The following is a 24,639-nucleotide window of genomic DNA, read 5'->3' on the forward strand; positions in this document are numbered from 1 at the left end:
GGGACACAAATGCTCCCAAGGCTAAGCTAGAATTGATAATGGTAATAGAGAGAGAGCTGCCGTGTTGACTATCCAGTGTTTTATTAATGAAAACTTGGGTCAGACTATTAATTAGTATTGTACTCCTCTCTGCTTAGAGAATTATTACACTTATTGTTCCTTCTTGCCTCATTTTCCAAGCACAGTCTGCCATTTTCAAATACATTTTCCAGAGACTTCTTTTATCCCCTGCTTACCCTTCTCTCTGATTCTTAAAGGAATAAAATCAATTACTAATGGTTTTACTTCTGGAGTTTAAGTCTTTGTAACAAAATATACATTTGTACAGTGCTTTAATTTTTGCAGAGCACTTGACTTTGATTGTCTCTTTTAATCCTCACAACAACCATGTGAGATAGATGGTATTATTATCCCGATTTTACACATAGTTAAATTGAAGATCAAAAAAGATAAATTATTTTCCTAGGATCATCCATCTGGCAAGTACCTGAGTTGGATTTGAACTCAGCTCTTCTTGGATCCCAAGTCTAATTGCCTCTTGATGTGGCAACTTGCTTAGAAATTTGGCTTCAGGATAAAAATTCATTGATTTCATGTAGATTTTTCAATTCACTACATCTTTTCTAATGCCCATTGTGTTCATCCTTATATCTTTGCAGTAGACAAGATAAAAAGTCTGGGCAGTTGTTTAATTTGGCACATGTTTGGAGTGGAATTACCAGTTGAATGTTCAGATATCTGGATTTAAATGTTTTCTAGGCAACGCGAGAGAAAGCTGGAATTCAGGTGAGAATTAGTCCCATAATTTAGTGTTAATAGTGATAACACTGCACATTGTTTAAAGTAGGGTTTGGATGAGTGAAGAGGAGGGAGAGAAGAGAACCTTATATCATTGGTTGGTCTGTAGTTGGATAAATTAATGGCCTTTTCCGAGAATTGCTCTTTAAAAATAAAAGTTATAATCCACCCATACCTCCTCATTCTGTAAAATTCTTGCCATTGTCCTGCCATAAATCCTCTATAAAGGATCTGTCCTAAGCTCAGAAGAGCCTTCCTTAGATCTTTTCCTTATACAGGTAGTAGTGTAACACTTTTAACCCTTCTGTATTACTAATCCACATCTCTTTTCTTGATATACATAGGCTTAATGAACTCTTTCAGGCACTCTTTGTAGGTCTCTTCTTTGTGAATAAGAACAGCATCCTGCTTATGTTCTTTATTGCCATTTAGATCACCCCAAATTTAGTTCTTTGGAGATTCTGATATTCTGTCAATTGCCCTAGACTATATTAGTCTGCCATAGAGTGTATGGTATGAGTGTATTCAAAGAAACATTAGCTACTGCTCGGAGGCATGTAAGAAAAGGCACTGGAGATGAGGGAAAAGGTTAAAAGTTAGAACCACCTTTTATCCCCGCTGCTGGATAAAATACCAGCTACCTATTTCAGTGTCTGGGGTGTAATAAATGGTGCAGACTGAGGCTCCCTCTCCCCTCTAGGCAGATGACAAGCCTGTCATTTCAGATCCCAAATAGACAAATCATAAGTCTAGTTGTAAGTTTGAATCATAAGTATAATTGTAAAGTTAACCCTTTATAGTGGTTAGGTGAACTTGTAAGAAATTACAGTTATCTTCAGCTACTTCAAAGACTGCAGTAAGAAGAGAAATGAGACCTTTTCTGTTTGGCCCTATTGGGTACAACTGGGGACAATTGAGGGAGAATTACAAAGAACTGAATTTAGGTTTGGTCTGAAAGAGAAATGGGCTGCCTGGAGAGAGAGGGGGGACTCCCCTTTTCTGGAGGTGTTGAAGAAAGGTTCCTCTTTTGCATATGTGATAGACTCCAAGTCCTTTCTAGCTCTGAAAGCTTTTGCTGTGACTTCTTTCAACTATAAATTTACTTGGTCTTATTTGCTATAAGCCCTTCCCTTTCCTCTGTTTTTTTTTTTTAAACAAAAAAACAAAACCAATCAAATATAGAAAATGTCCATAGTCATGCTTTCCCACATCCATGTGTGTGCATATGTTAGGACTTTTTAGGAGATGAATCCAAAATAAGTGTGCACTTAGCAAAGATAAGAAAACCTTTTTGATTAAAAGGAGTCAACTATAATAGCTCTCTCCACTTAGTTCTCAGGTAAAGTTTGAGAAATCATGTCATATAATGTCTGTGTTTGATCAAACTGTTGTGTGAGGAGGAAAAAAATGGTCCCATAACTTAAACCTATGGGGCCTTGTGATTATTCAGGCACAAAAGCTTAGGTGGTTTCCAAGCCGTGGAATATTAATTAGTTTTACATATCCAAAATCCCTTTCCCCTAAGAAGCCATAAAATTTTACCAGTATTTCTCTTGGAAGAAGGAAAGATTTAGATTTTTTTCTGTTTGGCTTAGGACAATGAATAGCCAACATATTGAAGAACTTCCTATTGGTATATTCTAGCAGAAACAGTGTTGGACAAGAAGTCAGGAGAGACATGGTTTTAAATTTTGCCAGTGACTCCTATAAGAACCTCAGTTTCCTTATTTGTAAAATGGTAATAGTATAAGCTGTTGCATTGTGTACAGTAATTTGTAAATCGTCAAGTACTGTGGAAATGTCAGCTTTTGTTCATTAGACATGTCCAGAACTGGAATGGACTGCTTCAGGAGAAGCAGCATTTCTCTCATGAAAAGTGTTCAAGCAAGAGATTGGATGACCACTTGGGCAAGGGATTCATTCTTCAAGTAGGGATTGGATTAGAGGAAGTTCTAGCATTATGATTCCCTTTTAAAACATATAACATCTAAAAATGACTGTGGTGGCAACTCCAATGTCTAAGCCAGAGGTCCTCAAACTTTTTAAATAGGGGGCCAGTTTACTGTCCCTCAGACTGTTGGAGGGCCGGACTATAGTAAAAACAAAACCTTTGTTTTGTGGGCCTTTAAATAAAGAAACTTCATAGCCCTGGGTGAGGGGGATAAACATCCTCAGCTGCTGCATCTGGCCTGCAGGCCATAGTTTGAGGACCCCTGATCTAAGTTCACTAGCTCAATTTTTGCACAGATGTGAAGATTGTTATGGATAAATAAATAGAAATACCTTCTGTAGGTTCTGCCAGTGTCATTTTTCAGAAGCACAATGGTTTTGCCATAGCCCCATCTCTACCCCTTCTTTAAATTCTACTGCTCAATTAAAAGTAACCTGTCAGGGACAGTGGGAAGGTCCCAGGGGGCTGAGTTCAGATCCTGTCTGTGATACTGTGTGTGTGACTTAAGGGGAGTCATTAAACGACTTGGACCTTATTTTCCTCCTCTATAAAGTGAAGTGATTGAATAAGACAGTCTCTAAAGTTCCTCTTAGCTTCTAGCTCCAGTAAGAGGCAGCTAGGCGGTACAGTGAATAGAGTGCTGGACCTGGGGTCAAGATGATCTTAGAGTCCTGCTTCATGCATGTCCTAGCTGTGTAACACTAGATAAGACACTTGAAGTTAAGTGACTGTCTCACTTTCCTCGTCTGTAAAATGGATATTAAAAATAGCACCAACCTCACGGGATTGTGGTGAGGATCAAATGAGACATAACATCTACCTTTAAGCTCTATTATTAATTCTATGATCTTGCTTCCCTGTAACATTGTTCTTAGGAAACTAATAATCCCCTGCAGTCCCTTTGGTGTATTTTTGTTGAATCAGTGAATGGTTTTAGTCAGCATATTCTTACGCCAGTCGGTGCGAAACATTTACTGGACCATTGGTTTGTGAGATCCTTGGGGACGGGACTGTCTCTTGCATTTCTTTGTTTACTCGTTGCTTATCATTATTCCTGCTACATAATAGACTCATATTAAATATTGATTGGCTGACTGATTGATCCACTGAGCCCCTCCTGTGGCTGTGATGGGAGGGAGAATAGGGAAGGTATCTGCCCTCAGGAAGCTTACTTAGAATTTTGTTTGGGACTCAGGGCACACACAATTCGAGGTGGTAGGTGGATAAATGCTAAGGGGATGCTTAGGTTTTTAGAATATGGTTTTATTTGGCAGTTATGGATGTATGTGTTTATGAATACACAGGAGCATATACATGTGCATGTATATACATGTTTAAATGTATGTTTAAGAGACAGAAGACCAAGATTCACATTTGACTTCTGCTTCCTTGTGCAAACTCTAGTCAAATCTCTTAAACCAGTGGTTCTCAAACTTTTGTTTTCAGTATCTTTATCCTATTAAAAATTATTGAGGATCTCTCCAAAGCGTTTTTGTTTATCTGGATTATATTTATAGACATTTACCATATTGGAAATAAAAACTATTTTTGAATTTGTAGACCCTCTAAAAGGGTTTCAGAGATCCCCAGGATTCTCTAGACCATACTTTGAGAACCACTTAAGTAACTTAAACTCTCTATACCTCAGTTTCCTCCTCTGTAAGATGAAGAGCTTAGTCTGGATGACTTCTAAGATCTTTTCTGGCTCCTAACCTATGGGGACTATTTAGAATTGTGTCCGTGAGGAAAAGCTATTTTTATCTGAAGTTGACCAAGGACCATACCCCTCCCCATCCTGCTTCTGTCATGACCTGGGTAGCATTTGGTTTGGGCACAGGAGATTTGGTCAGGAGAGGAATTATTTTTTATTAAAAATCACTCACTTGTGAGTGTGTTTAAGCTATGTTATCTATCTGTAGGCAGTGGTGTGGGTGGGAGCTCTTCGTGTGTATTAAGGCAAAAGGCATTGTCGGTGTAACCAAGGTTGAGTAAGTGGTTGGTTTTTCGCCAGAGGCTATAAATAGCTGTATGTGTGAAGAAACTGAATGAGGGTGAGCAATGAGCAAAGGAAGGGAAAGCCCCTTTGGGCATTCAGCTGGCAGCTAAGGATCCCCAGTACAGGGGAGGGGCAACCACTGAGCCGTGTGCCAGAGAAGGGGGCAAACTTCCTGGGAGCAGGTTTCTTTCTGGTGTTAGGTTCATGGTTCTGATTTTTATTATTGTGGTGGTTCTTTTTATCTTTGCATTTGCATAGGGTTTTACAGTTCACATACCACTTTTGGAAACATTTCATTTGATCTTAACCACAATCCTGAGACGTAGACCCACAGCTATGCATCCCCATTTTACAGATGAGAAAACTAAAGTTGCATGGTTTTATTACTCTCTGAGATCAGAGACTGCATCTGGTTTATTTATTTTATATTTTTCTCCAGTTTCCAGAACTATGATCTACATGTAGTAATAGTTGATTTTTGTAGAGCATTTTAAATATTACAAAGAAATTTAGATGGATTCGATTAAAATCATATTTGTTAAGGTCTTATTCTGTATCAGGTATTTTACTGAGGTGCTGGTGGTACAAAGCTCCTGCCCCCAAGGAGCTTATGTCCTAATGGAGTGTTGTGGTATGAAGTAGTAGAGTAAGGAAATAGGAAAAAGTATAAAATTATCTCCAGGGGAAGATAATGCTAGGAACCAAGTGTCCAGAAAAGGCTTCTTGTAGTTAGTGGCCCTTTAGCTCTTCTAGGAGGTAGAGGTGAGGAGGGGGTGGGAGTGCATTCCAGAATGATCCTCACTCCTCTGTGAGGCAATTACCACAAGATAAGAGTTGAAAGTGATTTCAGGGGCCATCTATCTATCCAACTCATGCCTGGCAGAGGATCCCTCCTACAACTTCCCCAACAAATGGTTATCCAGCTGATGCTTGATGACCTCCTGAGGCAGCTCATTACACTTTTAAACTGTTAGTTCTAATTGTAAGGATGTTTTCTTTCTTTCTTTCTTTCTTTTTTTTTTTTTGACATCAGACCTAAATTCCAAATGTGGCTCCTATTTTTGTTCTGTGGAACCAAGCAGAACTCTTCTGATCCCACTTCCAGACAAAATCCCTTCACAGCTCCCCAACATCCCTTATTCCTTCAGATGGACCTCTGTAATCTCCTTGAATCTTCTCACCATCCCACTCACCCTCTCTAACTTCTCAAGCTGATCCCACATTGCCCTTCTTGTATCTATCCCCCACTGCCCTACTTTTTGGTATCATTTAGCGGTTGAAAGACCTTTCTCAAAGATGGGTCTTCCTGAATCCATGTCTGGAACACTCTCCACTGCTATTCCAGGTTATACTAGAAAAGTGGAGATAACATGGAGAGTGAAATAAATGGGAATATTATTATGGGAAGGGTCCAGTAATAATCAGACTGTTCAGGAAAGGAGTTTTCTAATTGTGAAGCCATGAGGTTCAATGGTTTTTGTGTCCCAGGGTACTGGCTCTGCAGTCATTTAGCTCTCTGAGCTTCATTGTCATGGCTTGCAGTAGGAAGAGTTGGTCCAGAGAGCTTCAGAGGTAACTTCAAGCTTAGCTCTGTATCCCTGTAGCTTTGTATCCCTACGTCTCCTTCATGGCGCAGAAGGCCGTGGTCTGGGTTCTTTGTGAGGGTTTTTGGGTTGGGGAGCTTGTTGCGGGATGTTGGTTTGGTCCATATCTATGATCGGCCCCTTAGGTAGAGATAACCTTTCCCTAACTCACAAAGTTCCTGTGGCTTCTTCCTCCATCCTGTCTTCTCCTGTGGTTTCATCGATAAGTCATCAGGGCATCTGATGGCCGTCTGTTATATTTCATTTTAACTTCCAGAGCCTTTGATTTGGCTGGAGGGTGGCTTTATCCCAGGAGTTATTAAACCAGGATCAATGGATGTTTGTAGAAAGACAGATAGAGAGGTAGATTTCAGGGGCTTGATTAAGTTGGAGTGTGTGTGTGTGTGTGTGTGTGTGTGTGTGTGTGTGTGTGTGTGTGTAGGGTGCATTTTTTACCCACCATTGGTTTCCTTTGTAATCCAATGTATTTCATTTTTGCATTTAAAAAATTCCGAGAAAGGAAGCCCAGACTCCATCAGAAATAACTTCCATGGGGTTTTCTGTTTAAATAGGCAGTATTTTCCCTCCTTCCATCTTTTATGGGTGTTACCTGAACTAATTCATGATGTTGATTTCATTTACTTATGTGTTTACTCTTCCTTCCCCCTCCCCCTCTGCTTCTCCAGTAAGAGGGGCTCAGCTGGTCGGAGTCTTTGGGGCCAGGCCCCGACCATGGAACAAAGGAGCCTGGTAGGGGGAGGGGAACAGGAAGCAAATAATGAGATCTGACTCCTTTTGAAGTGCTTTTACTTCTGTGACCTCTTTCTTGGAGGACAGATATTAGGAGCAGAATTGGCTCCAGACTTCTCGGAGCAGGGGAGTAGGCCCCAGGATGAGGGGGGCTGCCTAAGAGAGAAAATTGGTCCATTAGGTCTTTGGTGTTAGGACAGGAGGCTGAGGAACTATTCCGTAGTATTTTAGATTGCTGACCACTTCCGACTTAGGAAAACTCATCTGCCACAATACTGATCTCTCCTGGTTCCTTTCTTTCTTTTCTGATTTTTTCCTACTTCATTGGTTTTTCCTTAAATGTAAATATTTTACAAGATTATGTCATTGCCCTTTCCCCCTCTCCAGTGTTATTTCATCTCTTCTCAGGCGTCAGTCTCCCCAGAGCATTATTTCTATCCCTAAATTTTCTAATAAACCTCCCTCTCACATTCTCAACTCCTTGCTTGATCATCTCCACCTGCCATTATCTCAAATAACTCTCCCCAATATGCTCCTCTTTCCCTCCTAATATGCTCCTGCCCATAACTTCCCTGTTGGCTAATGACTGATATTCTCTCCCACTCAAAAGTCTTGAGATGCAGTAAGGCACAATGGAACAAGGATTCAGGGTCTGATTTTGGTCCTGGAGTCTCTTACTTAGTAGCTAGGTTGACTTTGATGAAGTTAGATGACTCCTAAGCTCCCTTCTGACTCTAAATTGAAAATCTAATGATTTCCCTTTTCCTTCCAAAACCTAGTCCTTCACCAAATCCAGCTGCTTTTCCTTTCTGTGTATCTTTCATTTGCTCCTTCTCTTCCATTCCTGTTATTTTCGTTCAAACCATCACTACATCTCACTTGTACTGTCTTGTCCTTCTTAGCTCCAGTGTGTCTCATTCTGTTCTATTCTCCACATTACGAATCTTCTTAAAACCAAGTTCTCTGTGTCACTTTCTCAGAACTCTGATGGCTGTCCATTACCTATAGAATAGGAAAGAACAATGGGCAGGAATAATTAAGTCTAGCAGAGGACAGAGAACTCTCCCTTGAAGAGTGTGGAAGGTTGTAAACTCATTTGTTTTGTAAAATGCTTAGATTGGCATGGAGACATTATGGTTTCTCAGAGGTTAGAGCTTCCTTTGGTTCAGGCTGTTGATTTCAAACTTCTTTGTCAAAGATTCAGACAACTAGGGCTGAATCTGACTGTTCTGACCCTAGCCTCTGAGTTAGTGATCACAAGGCTGATTTGTAAATTCTAGGTGACCGCTTGGACATATTTTCTGTTCATTGTGCATTGACTTACTTTCATTTATTACTCTTTGTTATCCACTGAGCAGGTTTTGAAGTTGTCCAGCCAATAATACCCTGGAGTTAGGTTGGGAGTGGGGGAGGAGAGGAAGTGAGCAATGTGGCAACTGTCCCATCTTGACAAAGTCACAAGATTGACTGTCAGGGAGTAGTATGTAACCTGTGCCATAAGGTCAGTGCAGAGAGCTAGTGACTTGTGGGACCACTTCCTCGGGACCGATGTGAGAATGGCGATTGGAGTTTTGAGTGCACTTGTTTGATTTCAGGGTCTCTGTAGTTTTCTCTTTCACCCAGGGGACCTTTGACTGGGGCTGCCAGACAACTCCCCCCGAGGGGTTATATTTTCATTATCTACATAGAACCATTTCACCGCCTTCCCTGGTAAAGGCTTAGTTCAAAACAGAAAGAATTAAAGTCTTGACTATCCAGAGACCAGTTTTAATATCTGCAAAGATGAAATCTCTGATATAACAAAAGGTAAGTAAGCAAAGCATGTTATAGATTTCAGGCAGTATCAGAAGGCTGAGGGACTCTTGATTTGAAAGGATGGGGATGGGGATGAGACATGATTTTGTCAGTATAGAAAGCACCCTGTCCCAAAGCAGATGGGCACTTTTCTCACAATTTATTATCTTCTTAGAACTTCTTAAGTACTGAGGGGTTAAAGGAAAGAACTTGCCATGGTCACAAAGCCCATATGTGTCGGAGGTGAGATTTGAATTCAGGTCTTCCTGGATTCCAAACTTTCCACTTTCTAGAAAGGCAAATCTTTTTTTTTTTTTAGGATAGGATAGGGAGAGCAATGCTGCTGTGAGCCTGATGTCCAGAATGAACTTTTTCTTCCCTTTTCATTCCCTTTTATTTCTTTCTATGGCTCATTGGGATTATCTGTGATTACATTTCTCTATACCATTCTGATTAACCCTCTCTTTAAATAAACAATCAAAACACAGATTAGTTTAAATCATTTTTAGTAATCAAAAGAAAAAAAAAACATGAAAGGCTGTCCTCTGGGAGGAGAGATGACTTGTTCTAGATACAGTCTATGTAGATGGAAAATATAGAAAGACAAATTTCTTTCCACCCTATAAAACTCTCCTAACAATTACAGGCATATTAGGTATCACTTTTTATCATTTTTTCCCGGTGAATGTCTATAAAAGAGGTGAAACCAAATAAGGGTAGCTGCAGTTGGGAATCAGATCAGATTAGTTAATGGGATAGACGCAAAAACTTCTCTCTACTTAATGTCAGAGATAGAAGTCACCAGAAACCAAACAATGTATTATCTTGAGAGAAAATTTAGGCTACTGGACAGTCACAACACCAGTTGTTGGCAGGAGTGAACAAATATCCCAAACAGGCTTGGGCTAAGTTAGGGGATGGGTGTCTTCCATTTCTGATGTCACAAATTGGTCTGAGCGGCTGGATAAGTCCTCCTCTGCCCCCAGTCCCCCAGGCTGCTACACTGTAGCTCCCAGGACAGGTAATGGTGGAACACAGCAAGCTCAATCAGGTATGACTATAACCATAATTCACTGAAGCCCACATTTGAGCCCCCTTGCCTGGACACTTTGGGATCCTACTCTGTGTCTTCTACCCCAATGGCTCAGCAGCTACTCCTCACTGTTGTGTTCCTGGACACTAAACTGACCATAGAATACCATAGTATATTGTTTTGCTTCGTGTATTGGGGGAAAACTAACTAAAAATATAATTAACAGCTAACATTTATATAGCACTTACTATGTGCCAGGCTCTGTGATAAACACCTTATAATTGGTATCTCAATTGATCTTTCAGACACTCTTTTGGGATTAACCTGACTTTAGAAATGAAGAAACTGAAGTAAAGTGACTTGTCCAGAATCACAGACTGATACTAGATTTAAGCTCAAATCCTGCAATTTCTGACCCAGAACTCTGTCCATGGCCCCACCTAGTTGTCCAACTAAAGATGTTAAGTGGGGCGTGCTTCTAGAACTAAAAAGGGAATGGGCTGCCTTGCTATTGTTGATGATGGTGATAGTCCTTGGCTCTCAAAGGGGACCAATGACATCAGGAGGGTAATGTCTTTACAAGTGAATTGGATTTAAGCAGGCAGGGCTATGTAGTCATCAGCCTCACTCTCTCCTCCAGAGTTTTTAGAATCCACTGACAAGACATAGATCATTAAAAATGGTCCCAGATATAATGGGAAACCCTTGGTCTTTTTAAGCTACAGTCTTTTCCAAGTCTCAGTTTTTCTGAGGTAACACCCATTCAATGATTTAATGCTAGGTAAGAAATAAGGCAAAAGATGGCCTAGTTTGCCTACTCAAAAAAAAGCCTAATAAGTGAATTTTATGTCACAGGAAGTATTCAGACACAGGCTAAACCTTTCAAGGATGTTCTGCAGAGGATTTTGGGAAGAAAAGTGGACTACTTGACCTCTAGGTTTCTTTCAAATCTCAGATTTTATGTCTGAAGCTGAGATCAGAGGATTTTGGCCGGGGAGTAATATAAAATCAACCAGTTAGTTTACAAATATTTATTAATGTTCACTACACCCGGAATTATGGGGAAACAAATGTAATGGATTAAATAATTCCATTTTCACAAGAGGTTTACAAAAGATTGGAAGGCTTGTGCAGTTTCTCAAAAGGCAGACTCTGGAGGAAGATTTTCAAGATAAATTTTGAGTAGGGGAATGACATGGTGTTGAGTGCCATGTTTTAGGATTATCAGTTTAGCAGCTATGTGGATGATCGATTGGAATAGGGAGAGACCAGAAACAGGAAGAACAGATTGCCATATTACTGTAGTCCAGGTAAGATGAGATGAGAGCCTGAACCAATGGAAATTCCATAAATACAGAGAAGGGGAAGGATGCTAGAGAAGTATGACACTATACAAATACTAGATTTGATTATAATTATTCTTTTATAGCTTTCTAATAAAGAATTAGCATTTTCCTTTCCAGCCCCTCTTTAATTATAGGATTTCTCTTTGGTTGATTGTGTCCAGTTGATCCTTTATCTAGCTTGTTGGTATAGAGTTGGTTGCATGTTGTCGCACATTCGACTTTCAATTTTTTAAGAGCAGTGATTATACTTTGCCTTTCTTTGTATCCCCAGAATTTAGCACATTGCCTGGTATATAGTAGGCATTTAATAAATTCAATAAAATAAAATCAATAAAGAATCAGTTGATAGACTGATATCGTTGTACTCCTCCCTTATTCTATAAAATACTGCTAGACTCAGCTGTATATTGTATTTGAGAAGGGACTGGCAACCATGAAGACTACCTTCAAGCCCTCAAGATAAACCTATTGGAATAGGGCAGAAAACCTGGTGCTATTGACTATCAAACTGGCATAATCCAAAATATCTACCATTAGGAAAGTAAACCAGCACCAGACCCTTGGAGACCTTTTCCTTGCCCTGTTACAGTTTGATTAAATATGTTCTTAACTCTCTCAATCATACAGCTAAATTTTCCAAATTAAGCTCAGTCCCAACTCTTTCAACCCAACCCTACCCTGCCCTACTTGCTACCATAGATACCTTGAGTTTCTGGTTGAGACTAGAAAAATTTACAGCCCTTTGCTCTGCACAAGCATTATCTTGGTGTGAGAACGGCAGCAACAGAGTTGTTTCTCCCAATGTTGTACAATGACCTTGGACTCCTACTCACTGTCTGGGCTCCTCCGCATGAGATTGTGTTTATCCATTCCAGTGGTTGCCATGCAGACCCAGGTCCCATGACTCTGCTGTGACACCTTATGCTACCTTCAGGCTACTGTTGACAGACAAAGCCCTAAACCTGATGACCCAGGACTTCTTATGACTATATGTATGAAAAAGATGGATATCTTCTTGATATCTTGATACTCTCTTTGAATTGACAATCAAATTAACAAGCTCACAGGGTTGCTACATCTTTCCCCCAGAAAATCCTTGTTACTTGTCCATTTGGACTTATTCCAAGATTTCTCTTGTCATGGTAGATCTACTATTGGAAGTGGTATACAATGCATTTTCAAAAAATTTCTGCAGTTTGATGGCTGTTTCCAGGGAGGATATCTATCTGTCCTTTATCTTTCTGCTCTTTCTCCATCCCTCCCCCCCCCAAAAAAAAAGCAACCCATTAATGACTCGCCTATAGAGACCCAGGATAAATCCTTTTATTTACCCAAGAAATCAAGATGTGAACCACACCTACAGATTGGAACAATATACCATAATGCCATTTATGGTTTCTCACAGTACATTTATGCTTTCTTTTTCTTACAGTGGAGTTTTGATTTAACAATGTGGTTCACACCATGAGATAAAAAATAGTCTTCCATATAAACCAATTTCCTATATGTTACACTTCAGCTTTTTCACAATTCCCATTCTGCTCATCTTTGTACCAAGCCTCTCACAAGGTGACCTTCAGACTTTTCTCATCAGACCAAAGCGATTTAACCTGAAGCCCCTAACAAGAAAATCCCAGCACCCAGGGAATAGGGGGGAACCACCTGAGGAAACTTCTGACAAGTTGAGCTTGGAACAAAACAGGCTGTAGTCTTATTAGGCCATTTTCCTTTTGTGAAAAGAATCAATCAAAAGTTCTTCCAACTCTAGTTTCTAACTCACATCAATGTGTTGCTCATATCCTAATGCTGTATCTTCCTGGGGTCCATTTTAAATAGGAGGTTAAATATGAAGGTATAATAGAATTATAGAAACCTCTTTTCCTTCGGTCTCTATCCACAGTAGGGACAGTTTGGTATAGAAAAGGGGTTATATGGTCCTCATGACTGTTTCAGAGCCACACAACCATCCCTATGGTTTTCCCATCTCCTCACTGTGTTCTTTTGAAACTTGTCCCTTTGCCTATTCATCTGATGAAGATTCTAGAAGAGACTGTTGTTAAGATCTTGGATGTTTTTCAACTCCTGGTCAATAATGCCTCAAGAGTGAGGGAGCCATAAGGAATGGAGCACCAAGACCAAAAAGGACATTATCTCAGCACCCTGCATCCTTTTCTTACCATTCCGTATTTCAGTCCAACAAAAGTCCCAGGGTATTGGATCCCATGACAATTTCCCATTAAGATCAGAAGATACAATTCTATTTTTTAATTAATATCAACATCATTACAGTCAACTAAACTTACCAAATAATTGATATTTTAATTTATCGAATGCATAAATTTTCCATTACTTTGTTAAGCCTCATCAGAACTCTTTGTCCTTTCATTTACATTCATTCTTCCTCTTAGATAGTCGTAGTAAGTATATTATTATTGGAGCTGATTTTGTTTTTATTTTGTATTATTTAATAAAAATATTTTCTAATTTCTACATATTCCTTTTTGGATTTAATCGAATCATAGTATTATATTAGTGTACTATACTTTATTAACTGTTCTCTTTTGGATGGACATTTTAGTTGCTTTCAGTTTTGTGTTGATTTGTTTTGCAGTTACATGTGGTACTGCTATGACTAGCTGACTTTTTAAAAAAAATTTGTTTTTAGGAACTTCAGCATAGTTATATCTTCTTAGTATAGATGCCACAGAGAGAAGGAGGAATCCTTTTTTTAAAATCAGGAATAGCCTCAAAATCCTAATAATGATTTCCTTTGTAAAGGAGAAAGGTAGACTTTCTCCTCTACAATACCTTCTACTCATGTCCTTGATTCTGTCTTGTCGAGGAGCCTGATTCCTCCTGTCATTCCCTTCCCCAAATTTTCTACCTTTCCTTATTTGCCAGCTCCTTCTCTTCTGTCTACAAACATCCTCCCAATCCTATATTTATACAAACCTACATTTGATGCTATTATCCTTGTAAGGGATTGGTTTATACCTCTCCTCCTTTTCATAGCCAGATTCCTAGAAAAAGTTATCTATGCTCAGTTTTCTGAGATCATTCCTCAATTCCTGTCTTCCAATTTCAATAGAAACTGTTCTTTCAGAGGTCAGTAATGATCTTTTCATTCTTAAATTTGATAATATTTTCTCAATCCTCCTTCATGACCTCTGTTGCAAATGGGGGTACCAAGAGGAAATAGAGGTTGCTGTGACATCTCCTCCCAGTCACACTTGAGTTTTTGCTTTGTTTTGGGGAATTGTTTTTGTTGTATGATAATGTTGCCCTCTCCTTTTTTCTTTATATATGTCTAGATGTTACTTCTCAGTTTCCTTTGTATTATAATCATTAATGTTCTGTTCCATTTGTGGGGGTACGCCCTGTTTCTGCCTCTGCTCTATTTTTCTTTCTGCAGCTCCATGGGTGATTTCATTAGTTTCCTTGGGTCATATCTATGCAGACAACTTTCACATCTAGATACTCATCCAGACTTTATCTCCTAAATTCCAGTCACACTTAACCAACTGCCTACTAAGCAATTCCAACCTAGTATCCTGAAGGCTTTTCTGACTCCATGTGGTCCAAAAAGATAATCTTTACCCTTCCTCTTTTCTTCACTTCCCTGGGTTATCTCTCAAGGTTACCATTATCCTTTTGGTCAACCAAGTACAGCAAGTAGAAGTCAGCTTCTACTCTTGCTTATCTTGACTACTCATATCCAGTGAGTTGCCTAGTCTTACAGACTCTACTAGAGCCACAGTAACTGCTGCTCGCCTTCTCTCCACTCAGATTTCTGCCACTCAAGATTAGGCTTTTGTCACTTGTGGCCTAGAGCCATTGCAGTTACTTACATTGCTCTGTCTTTCATCTTCTACTCAGCTGCCAAATTGATATTCCTAAAGCACAAATCTGGCCATTTCCCTGCTTAAGAAACTCTAACAGCTCCCTGAGGTTTCTAGGATAAAAAATAAACTTCATTTTTGGCTTTTTAAGACCTTTCCAATCAAGCACTAACATCCCTTTCTAAGTTCCTTGTACACACACAGAGACAGACAGACAGACAGACAGACACCATTCCTGTGCTTTACATAGATTGTTTCCAATGCCTTGGGTGTATTCTTGGTTGATTGATAGCTCATAGAATCCATAGTTTTTTTCAAAACTCAGCTCAAATGCCTACTATAAGAAGCCTTTCTCAATCTCCTTTCTCCTAGTTGCTAATGAGACATTCGGTTGCACAGTGTATAGCAGGACCTTCTAACCAGTGAATCCCTTATCCCAGACACTGACAATCTGTGTAGCCATGGGCAGGTTTCCTAAATATTGCCTCAATTTCCCTACTGCATGATAGGAATAATAATAGCATCTACCTCCCAAGGGGACAAATGAAATAATATTTGTAAAACACTTAGTCCTGTGACTAGGCATTTAATAAATGCATATTCTCTTCCTATCACCATAAGCTATTTTGTATTATAGTTATATTTCTCTAATTGGCAAGGATTGTTGAGATAGTTTTTAAAAGCTTTTACCATACTGCCTGACACATAGTAGGTACTATATAAATACTCATTTCCTTTCCATTCCTTTCCCTTTTCTCCCTGAAATTACTTGGTATTTTTTTTTTTGGCATATGTATTTATTTCTATTGACTTTTTCTTATTTACATAGCTCTAGTTCAGCCTCCGTTTACCCCCTTACCTAACCCTGTACATGCAAGTTCTTTGAAGACAAGGACTTTTTTCATTTTTACTTTTTATCTTCATTGCTTCACTAGCATGGTTCCTGGCATACAGTAGGTTTATTAATAAAAAAATTGTTGAATTTTCCAATGTAAGAATTGTGCCAGAGCTTTTTAAACATCAGAGAGTTCTACTCAAAAACCTGAGGACCACCTAGTAGATCAGGCTTCATGGACAGAAAGCCTATATAGTCAGTGCTGATTAGAACATAAGCAACAGCTGTTTCCCCACCCAACTGCTGTCCAAGGTCTTGACCTTAGTTAGGATTTCTCTGCTTGCCCCACTCTTGACAGTGACCACATCTCCCACCAATGGCCTTGAATCCTGTTCTTCTGGCTTGCTTTGCCTTCCTCTGCTAATTCATAGCTAGGATCAGCTGGATTGGATAAAGAGCAGAGTCCTGCTTTGTAAATGAACCAACTGGGATAGGGTTAGAGAGGCAGGAATGGGTAATTGTTCATTTCTCCTGTACACTGGAAGATGATGTTTCTGTCCTCTGTGACTTAGAATAAAAGGGAAACGGTCATCTCCCTCCCCTGGTTTTCTTGTGGACATGGTTTTCCTCCAGTTGACCTTTTAGTTGTCCTTTCTTCTTTCATTTACATGCATTATAGCTTTTTTGATTACTGGGGAATTACATTTGGAATTGTGGTATTTGGAAATGTCACACTGAATCGATTGTTGGGGCCATGGACCAAGCACATTCTTGGGCCTTTAGGAGCATCTGTGTTAGCCTCTGTGAGGCTTTCTCCAAAAGGAAACTTCCCCTTAGCCTAGAAGCTGCTTAGAGTTGTCCCCAGGAATATAAATTTAAAAATATATTTTATTAGAAATTTGAGAGAGGCAGTGTATAAGAGTGGCTACAGAGCTACAGGAAAACCTGGTTTCAGGACCTGCCTAGGACTTATACTGGGTGGGTGATCCTGATTGAATAATTAACAGTTCCATAAGCAGCTCTCTCAGTATATATGTTTGAGAGAAGGTAGAGGGAGTTTCCTCACCATACCATTGACATCACAGGTCCCATCTCTGTCTATGAAATCATCACAGATTCAGTCCATATCCATATCATATTAGAAACAATATCAGTACAATTAAACTTGTTTGGTATTTGCATTTAATTCACTTGAGTTTTTATTTCTTGCTCTTAAATTTCCATCAAGATTCTCTGTTTATTCATCCTAATTTTTTTTACCGTATGCGATCATATTTAGTGATACCACATTCTAATGTTTGACTTTCATTGTTGTCATCATTATTACTATTATTTCATTGAAGTACCCCTCCCAAGTTTCTTTGTATTCTTGGAGTGACCATTTTTATGGAATATTTTGTCTTGGGGTGTTTTATTCCTCTAATATACCTTATACCTCTTGAGAATAGAAACTGGTTCACCTTTTTTTCTTTGTATCTACAATACCTTTTGCATACCAAGCATTCAATCAATGTTTGTTAAAATGTTAGGGACACAGTAATTCATGGCTATGTTGGGCCTTCTCACTTGAATGGCTAAACACCAGTTTCCTATCTTAATGTATCAGTTTTTTCCCAGAAATCATGAACCATATGGTCATTTATTCACTCAACAAATATTGATGTCTATTATGTGAAACAAATCTTGTAGAAGATAGGGAAATGAATATGACAACTTTGACTCATAACAGTCTAACAGGTGAAATAAGACAAAAGTGACAAATAAAATATAAGCTATCAAGGACATATGTAACTGGGAAAAGGTGACCATTGAGTGGTCCTGAGGGATGACAATGACAAATGGATTGGCTGAGTGCTGGACCATGAAATGTTAGCTGACAGAAAGTTTCCAGTATATTGGGTGGATACTGTATGATGACTATACAGAAAGATATAGAAAAGAATCACTCAGGAAGAGAGGTCATGAATGAACTCGGAGATCTATCCAGATATTGAAGTAAGAGATAAATAACAGCTCAATACAACAATTGAAGAGCTGTCACAAGGCAGACATGATTAATTGCTTAAAGAATTATAGAGACATTCATGACCTTCCCTTGGATGCCAAATGAATTCAGGGGGGAGGTTCTTGGGGGGCCAGAGAATGGTCAGGGAAGGCCTCTTGGAGGAAACAGGCTTTAACCCTGTTTTTGTAGGATCTGGATTTCAACAGGTAGAGGTATAATAGCCCACAGGAAGAACTAGTGTGAAATTTAGCTAGAACCAGATTGTGGAGGGATTAGTAGAGGAGTTTGCATTTTAAGCAGGAGAAATGATGAGAAAGTTATGTCCTGGGAACAATCTGCTGATTGTGTAGGATGAATTGGGAATAGTGTAAGGGAGATTATAAATGGAGAAGTTGAGACATGAGGTTGATGAGGACCAGAGAGAACATAGGAATAAATTGGATTGGGTGCTACATTATTAAAAAAGAAGAGATATGACTTGCTGTTCGATTAAGTTCCTTTTGGTGGTAATTTTTGCTTCTTCACCTATTCCTAGAATCCCTTTTCTGACTTCTTTTCACTTCTTACCAATTATATATATTCATGATCATGGGCATTTATTCCAGACAATAAATTTACGGAGGTCAGAATTAAATGCTTTTAATATTTATTAAATTGAATTGTTAAATAAAGGAAGGATTATGTGTCATGGAATCTGAGAGCTGGAAGAGACCTCAGAAAACCACCTAGTCCAACTCCCTACCTCCATCCCTTTTACATCCACAAGTGGTTATCTAATCTTTGCTAGAAAACTGCTGATAAAGGTGAAGCCCATTCTATTTTGAGATAGATCTAATTTCTGGGAAGTTTTTTCTTATATTAAACTTAAATCCGTTTCTCTAAAACGTCCAACTTTTTAAAAAAGTTTTTCCTTTTGATGAAATTCCTTCTATTTGACAACCTTTTTGATCTGTAAAAGTGGATGTCATGTCCATTAGACTTTTCTCCTCTACATATAACATCCTTAGTTTCTTTTATGATCTTCAATTGATATGATCTCAGGGTACCTCACCTTCCTGGTTACCTCTTCTGGAGAGTTTCCAACTTATCAATTTATTTCATAAAATGTGAGTCCTAGGAGAATGGAACACAGTACTCCAATACAGCAGCATCAAATTCATGACAAACTTGAGCCAGCAGAACTTTAAGCAGAGCTAGATTAAAATGTAATTGAGAAATATTGAACAAGATAAATAAAATCACAGTACAATGTCGATATTATTAATTTGTGGATTTCTAAGTCATTTTGCAACAGGAATCTGTTTCTAGTTGAGTTTGACACCATTGCTTTAGGGTATATGGAGCCACCCAGGGCAGGGTATACTTTTTCTCAGTGAAATTTGAGATTGCTTTGGCTTTTTTAGTTACCATATCACACTGTTGAATCATTGCGTGTGCAGTTCACTAAAATCCCCACATCTATTTTTAAAGCTGATATTTTGAACCTCTAGCATAGAACTGTAGCAGTTAGGTGACATAATGCAGAGAGCACTGGGCTGAGAATCAGGAAGATTCATTATCTTCCTGATTTCACATCCAGCCTCAAAAGATTACTATCTGTATGACTTTGGGCAAGTCTCTTAACCCTATTTGTTTCAGTTTTCTCATCTGTAAAATGAAAAAGAAGTGAATGGCAAACCACTCCAGTATCTTTGATTAAAAACCCTACAAATGGGATCACAAAGAATTGGATATGACTATAATGACTCAACAACAAGAACATTAATTACTATTACATTTCATATTTAATTCCTCCTAATATTCTGGCTTTTCAGTATCTTTTTGAGTCTTGACTCTGTCATTCAATACATTAGTGTTCCTTCTAGCATTGTGTTAACTGCAAATTTAACACATATGTCATCTATGCTTTTATTCAGGTTATCAGCAAAAATGCTAAATATCTTTGGATCAAGCAAAGATTTTTGAGGAACTCCATTGTTGGCTTCCTTCCAAACTGACACGAAACTATTTGGGACTGACCATTCAGTCAGTTCATAATCCATTTAATTATATTTCATCCATCCCATTTCTAGAAGAAGAGTTGAGAACCTTTGCCAAATGCTTTGCTAAAATAAATTATGTATAACATCATCTAGTAATCGTCACCACAACCCCAAAAAGGAAATGTGGTTACTTAAGTATAACCTTTCCTTGATGAAACCATGTTGGCTTTTTGTGATTACTACTTCCCTTTCTATCTGTTAACTAGCCATCCTTTTAATAATACTTTGTGTTCTAGAATTCTTTCAATTAGTGGGGAGAACACCATAAATATAGTTTACTTAGATTTTAATGAAGCATTTGACAAAAGTTTCTCATGCTATTCAAGAGGATCTGTACTCGTCAAAGATACCCATTTTCCTGCTAATATTTTCCCTACTTCTCTTGGGTTTCAATTTACTATTAGCTATTTTTTTTTTTTTTTTGTCCTTTTGAGAAGTAGTTCAGGATGCCTGTGAGATTTTGAGCCTTGGTAACTGGGAGTATAATGAATGGTATTAGTTAGGGAGAAGTGAGGAGGAAGAAGGAAGATATATGAGAATGAGCTTTGGGAGGGTAGGGAAATGCTATATACGTATGAATTAGGAGCAACTAGTATCTTATTTTTTAAAGTCTTGAGGTTATAAAGTTATTTCATCAAACAGATGGAAATCCTCCTCCCCCTGGATTTATGAGAAATTAAGTTTACTCTCTCAGACTACATCCTGGTATTCCAAGCCAACTCTGATAATAAAATCTTCACAGAGAGCCTGGCCTTTCCCTTAGTCTTGGAATGTCAGAGCATGAATCCTGTGAATCTTCACTTTTTTTTCCCAGCTCTTATCCTATAGATTGTGATCCAGAGAATCCAGAGTCTGAGGGAAGAATTTTTTTTAGCCTGGACTGATCTGAGCGGGAGAGATTAGATAGAGACAGAAGCCCTCAGGGAGGAAGGGAGAGAGAATTTGAGTCTGGGAGTTGGACTAGGAAGCTGGATGGGGATCTCTGAGGGAGATGTGTCCTGTCCTTAAGTTAGGATTCTTTAACTTGCACTTACCTGTGCCTGCTAGTTTGTTGATACGGTGAACCTGAAACTGCTTATACTAGACTGAGGGAACTTCTCATGTTACTTACTACCTGAACATGATACTGAGAGAGATGCTGGGGAAAATGGGCTAGGGGCTGCCAAGCAGGAGAGGATGTAGTTCTTGTGAAAGATGGTGATTTGTTGTGAATTTTCTGATTTTATCTCCTGAGGATTTTTCTGTCATCTCCCTTCTATGGCAGTCTCATATTTTTTTTTGGGGGGGGGGGAAGGGAAGGGAGATAACACTCTATTTAACTTACCTTTATGTAAAAAAGAGAAAAATATAAACCAAAATGTGAATTGTACTGAAATACAATGGAAAAATGAGTTCATTAGAAAGGAGCAAAAAATTATTATGGGAGATCAAAAGAAGGAAAATTATTCATTGCTATCTGGAATAGTGGCTCAAGGAAGAGATCCTGGAGAAGAGAAGATTTGAATTGGCCATTACAGAAAGGGATTTTTACTGGTAAGTGAAGATTCCTAGAGCATTCCAGATATAGGTACAGCCTGAGTGAAAACACAGCAATGAGGAAATACAAGTTCAGTTTGTCAAGAGCTTAACAAGTAGTTAATTCTGGTTGGATCAGAACATTTATGGAAAAGTTAATAGGAGCTAAGTCAGAAAAAAGGAAATGTGGCATCAGCATAGTGAGTGCTTTGAATGATAGAGAAAGGGGTTTGAATGAGAGGGGAGAATGGAGGGAAAATAAAGTAAAAAGTGCATAATAAAGAACAAAACAAAATCTACAGGGAAGCAAAGATGGATAACTCTGAACACAAAGTATAGTATTTATTGTATAAGCTTTCTTGAAATGGAAATTTATTGCTTTATATTTTGAATCCACTTATGTTCTACTATGCCTTTGGCAATGATTTTCTTTCTTTTCTTATTTTATATTTAAGTTAAAAATAACATTTTAAAAAAAGAAAAAGAGAAAGGGATTGATTAAATGAATCTGTTCATAAGAAAGATCTTTTTGATAACAGTATGAAGGATTCACTTGGATGAACAGAAGGAAGATGAAGCAATAAATATTTTAAAATCCATACTATGTTCATAGCATATAATATTAATAAACTTTGTGCATAGTAAGCATTTACTAAATACTTGTTGATTAATCATTTTGTGCTACAAAATGAAACAGTTTCCCCCTCCCCCCCCTTTGAGGCACTTGTATTCTGCTGATTCAGGCAGAAGGCAAAGAGAATCAGTATTAGTATTAGTGAAAATGGAATGGGCCAAGGGCAAGGTAGAGAACTAGATATGAGACTTCATAACTGAATGAAAGATTTTGGCCTTGATATATTGGGTGAATAGTAGGACTACTGAAGGAAGAATTCATTGCAGAGTAAAAAATTGAGTCTGAAGTGTTAGCAGAATATCCAGGTGTAAATACTTTAATTACCACCTCAGCAGTTGGAAATGAGTCAGTATTTTGGAGGAGAAATCAGGGCTACAGATAAAGATTTGAGTCATATGTGTCAAGTTATGGTTGAAGTTGTGGGAATGAAAGATATTGTCAAAGGACAGAGTATAAGAAGGAGGAGAATTAAAGACCAGGAACAGGACCTCAGGGAATACTCTTTACAAGAGTTGGGAAGAGGATCAGAAGCTAGTGAAGGAAACAGAGGAGCAATTAGGGGAATGGTGTAAGCTGCTCTTTTTTTCTCCCCCCCCTTTTTTTTTTTTCCTTTTTATCCTTATTGTTTAACAGCATCTGTGCATAGTAGGGACTTAAACATTTATTGGTTCATTGATGCTTTGAAGAACACCAATCAAGTGTGGTTTTTCTCTGAAACTAACAGAAATCAGTATATCTAAAAGGAAGAGAGGGAGTGAGTAAGAATTCTGTTGCTGCAGAGAAGTTTTTGACAGAATGAAAGTCATTGGTGATATTTAGAAGAATAGTGAGTAGAATGTGAAACAGCAAACTGGACTGAGTTTGAAGAAATAAAAATGAGTGTAGACTATTTTTTGGCCTTGATATTGGACTGTGAAGGAGAGGAGAGGGATGGAGATAGTAGGTACACAGGGAGACCTGATCATCTTTGTAGGCATATGGGAACAATCTAGTACAGTTGCACCTAATGGACTCATCTTTACAATATGTTTCTTTTTTCTTTTCTTTTTTCATAATTGTAACTTTTTATTGACAGAACCCATGCCTGGGTATTTTTTTTTACAACATTATCCCTTGCATTCACTTCTGTTCCAACTTTTCCCCTCCCTCCCTGCACCCGCTCCCCCAGATGGCAAGCAGTCCTATACATGTTAAATATGTCACAGTTACATTATGTTTCAATACAGTTCATATTGTATTTTATGTTTCTTTTTGTAGTAGACAAGAGTAGGTTAAATAGAGTGATATTTCCCCCCTCCCCCCAAAAAAATAAAACCAGGAATGTCATAGAAGGGAGATGATGTAGGAAAATCCCCAGGAGGAACGCAGTTGAAGGAATTATCTTGTCTTATTTGCCTTTCATCCCTGGAGGCTTAGACTGTGGGACCCAAGGACCTCTCCTTTATCAATCATCTTTCCTGCTTTTTCTTTCCCTGCAGGTCCAGGACGTGGGGAGGTTGAGACCAGGGAATGCATCTACTACAATGCCAACTGGGAACTGGAAAAGACAAACCAGAGTGGTTTGGAACGTTGCGAGGGGGAGAAGGACAAGCGCCTTCATTGCTACGCCTCTTGGAGGAATAGCTCCGGCACCATTGAGCTCGTGAAGAAGGGCTGTTGGCTGGATGACTTCAATTGCTATGACAGGTACTGCTCCCCTCCCTTGGAGATTCCTCGCCAGCTCGGTCCCCACTGCTGCAGCAGACAGAACTCTCCTGGTCAGAGAGCCGTCTGTCTTGGGGGAAGAGATGGGACCTCTTTGGGATACTTTGGAAGGATTACCTGGGCTCTTTTCCACGCCTCCCCTTTACCAAATTACAGAAACCTTTTGTTGGGAATATTCCCATCCTCTCCTTGAAAGCTTGAAATTTGTTTTCCTTAAAATCACGAAGTATTATATGTCAGTGTTTCCAAGTGTGATTTTGATGCTTAGCCATCAGCAAAGTGGCTCTCAAGGGCTACTTCTCTTCCAACTGTGAAATGGAAGTAAACACTTGGGAATTAACACTCCACATGGGGCAGGCCTTCATCTTCTCAGCTTCCCTCTCTCCCCCAGCCCCCAGGGGTCAAGGGTAAGTGCTTAGAATCTAATGGACTCTAGGAGGAAAGTCTGGATGGCTTTGATAATGTATGCAATTTCTCTGCATCTCTGTCACAGGCAGGAATGTGTGGCCACTGAAGAGAACCCCCAGGTCTTCTTCTGTTGCTGTGAAGGAAACTTCTGCAATGAAAAGTTCACACATTTACCTGAGGTCACTGGCCCCGAAGGTGAGAGAAGATGGGGGGACTGACTTAAGGGCTGAGACACCTAGGAAAGATCTGAGCCCTTAGGAGTCCAGGGGGCTGAGGTGGTGAATCCAGCCAGAGAGAAGAGGGTGTGGAGGGAAACAGAGAGAAAATAATTGACATTTCTACAGTGCTTTAATGTGCATTAGCCCATTTTAATCCCACAATAGACCTGTGAGGTAGATACTTACAG

At 39.0% G+C, this 24,639-nt stretch overlaps 1 protein-coding gene across 1 annotated transcript in view; it reads left to right on the plus strand.

Moving 5' to 3' along the window:
- Positions 1-24,639, plus strand: part of ACVR2B (activin A receptor type 2B) — a 94,559-nt gene that overhangs the window by 47,370 nt on the left and 22,550 nt on the right. The window contains exons 2-3 of the mRNA XM_051983985.1: positions 23,600-23,807; positions 24,319-24,428. Of these exons, the coding sequence (XP_051839945.1) occupies positions 23,600-23,807; positions 24,319-24,428 (318 nt within the window). The remainder of the gene's footprint in view (positions 1-23,599; positions 23,808-24,318; positions 24,429-24,639) is intronic.

This window comes from Antechinus flavipes, chromosome 1 (genome assembly GCF_016432865.1).
Source record: "Antechinus flavipes isolate AdamAnt ecotype Samford, QLD, Australia chromosome 1, AdamAnt_v2, whole genome shotgun sequence".
NCBI lineage: Eukaryota > Metazoa > Chordata > Mammalia > Dasyuromorphia > Dasyuridae > Antechinus > Antechinus flavipes.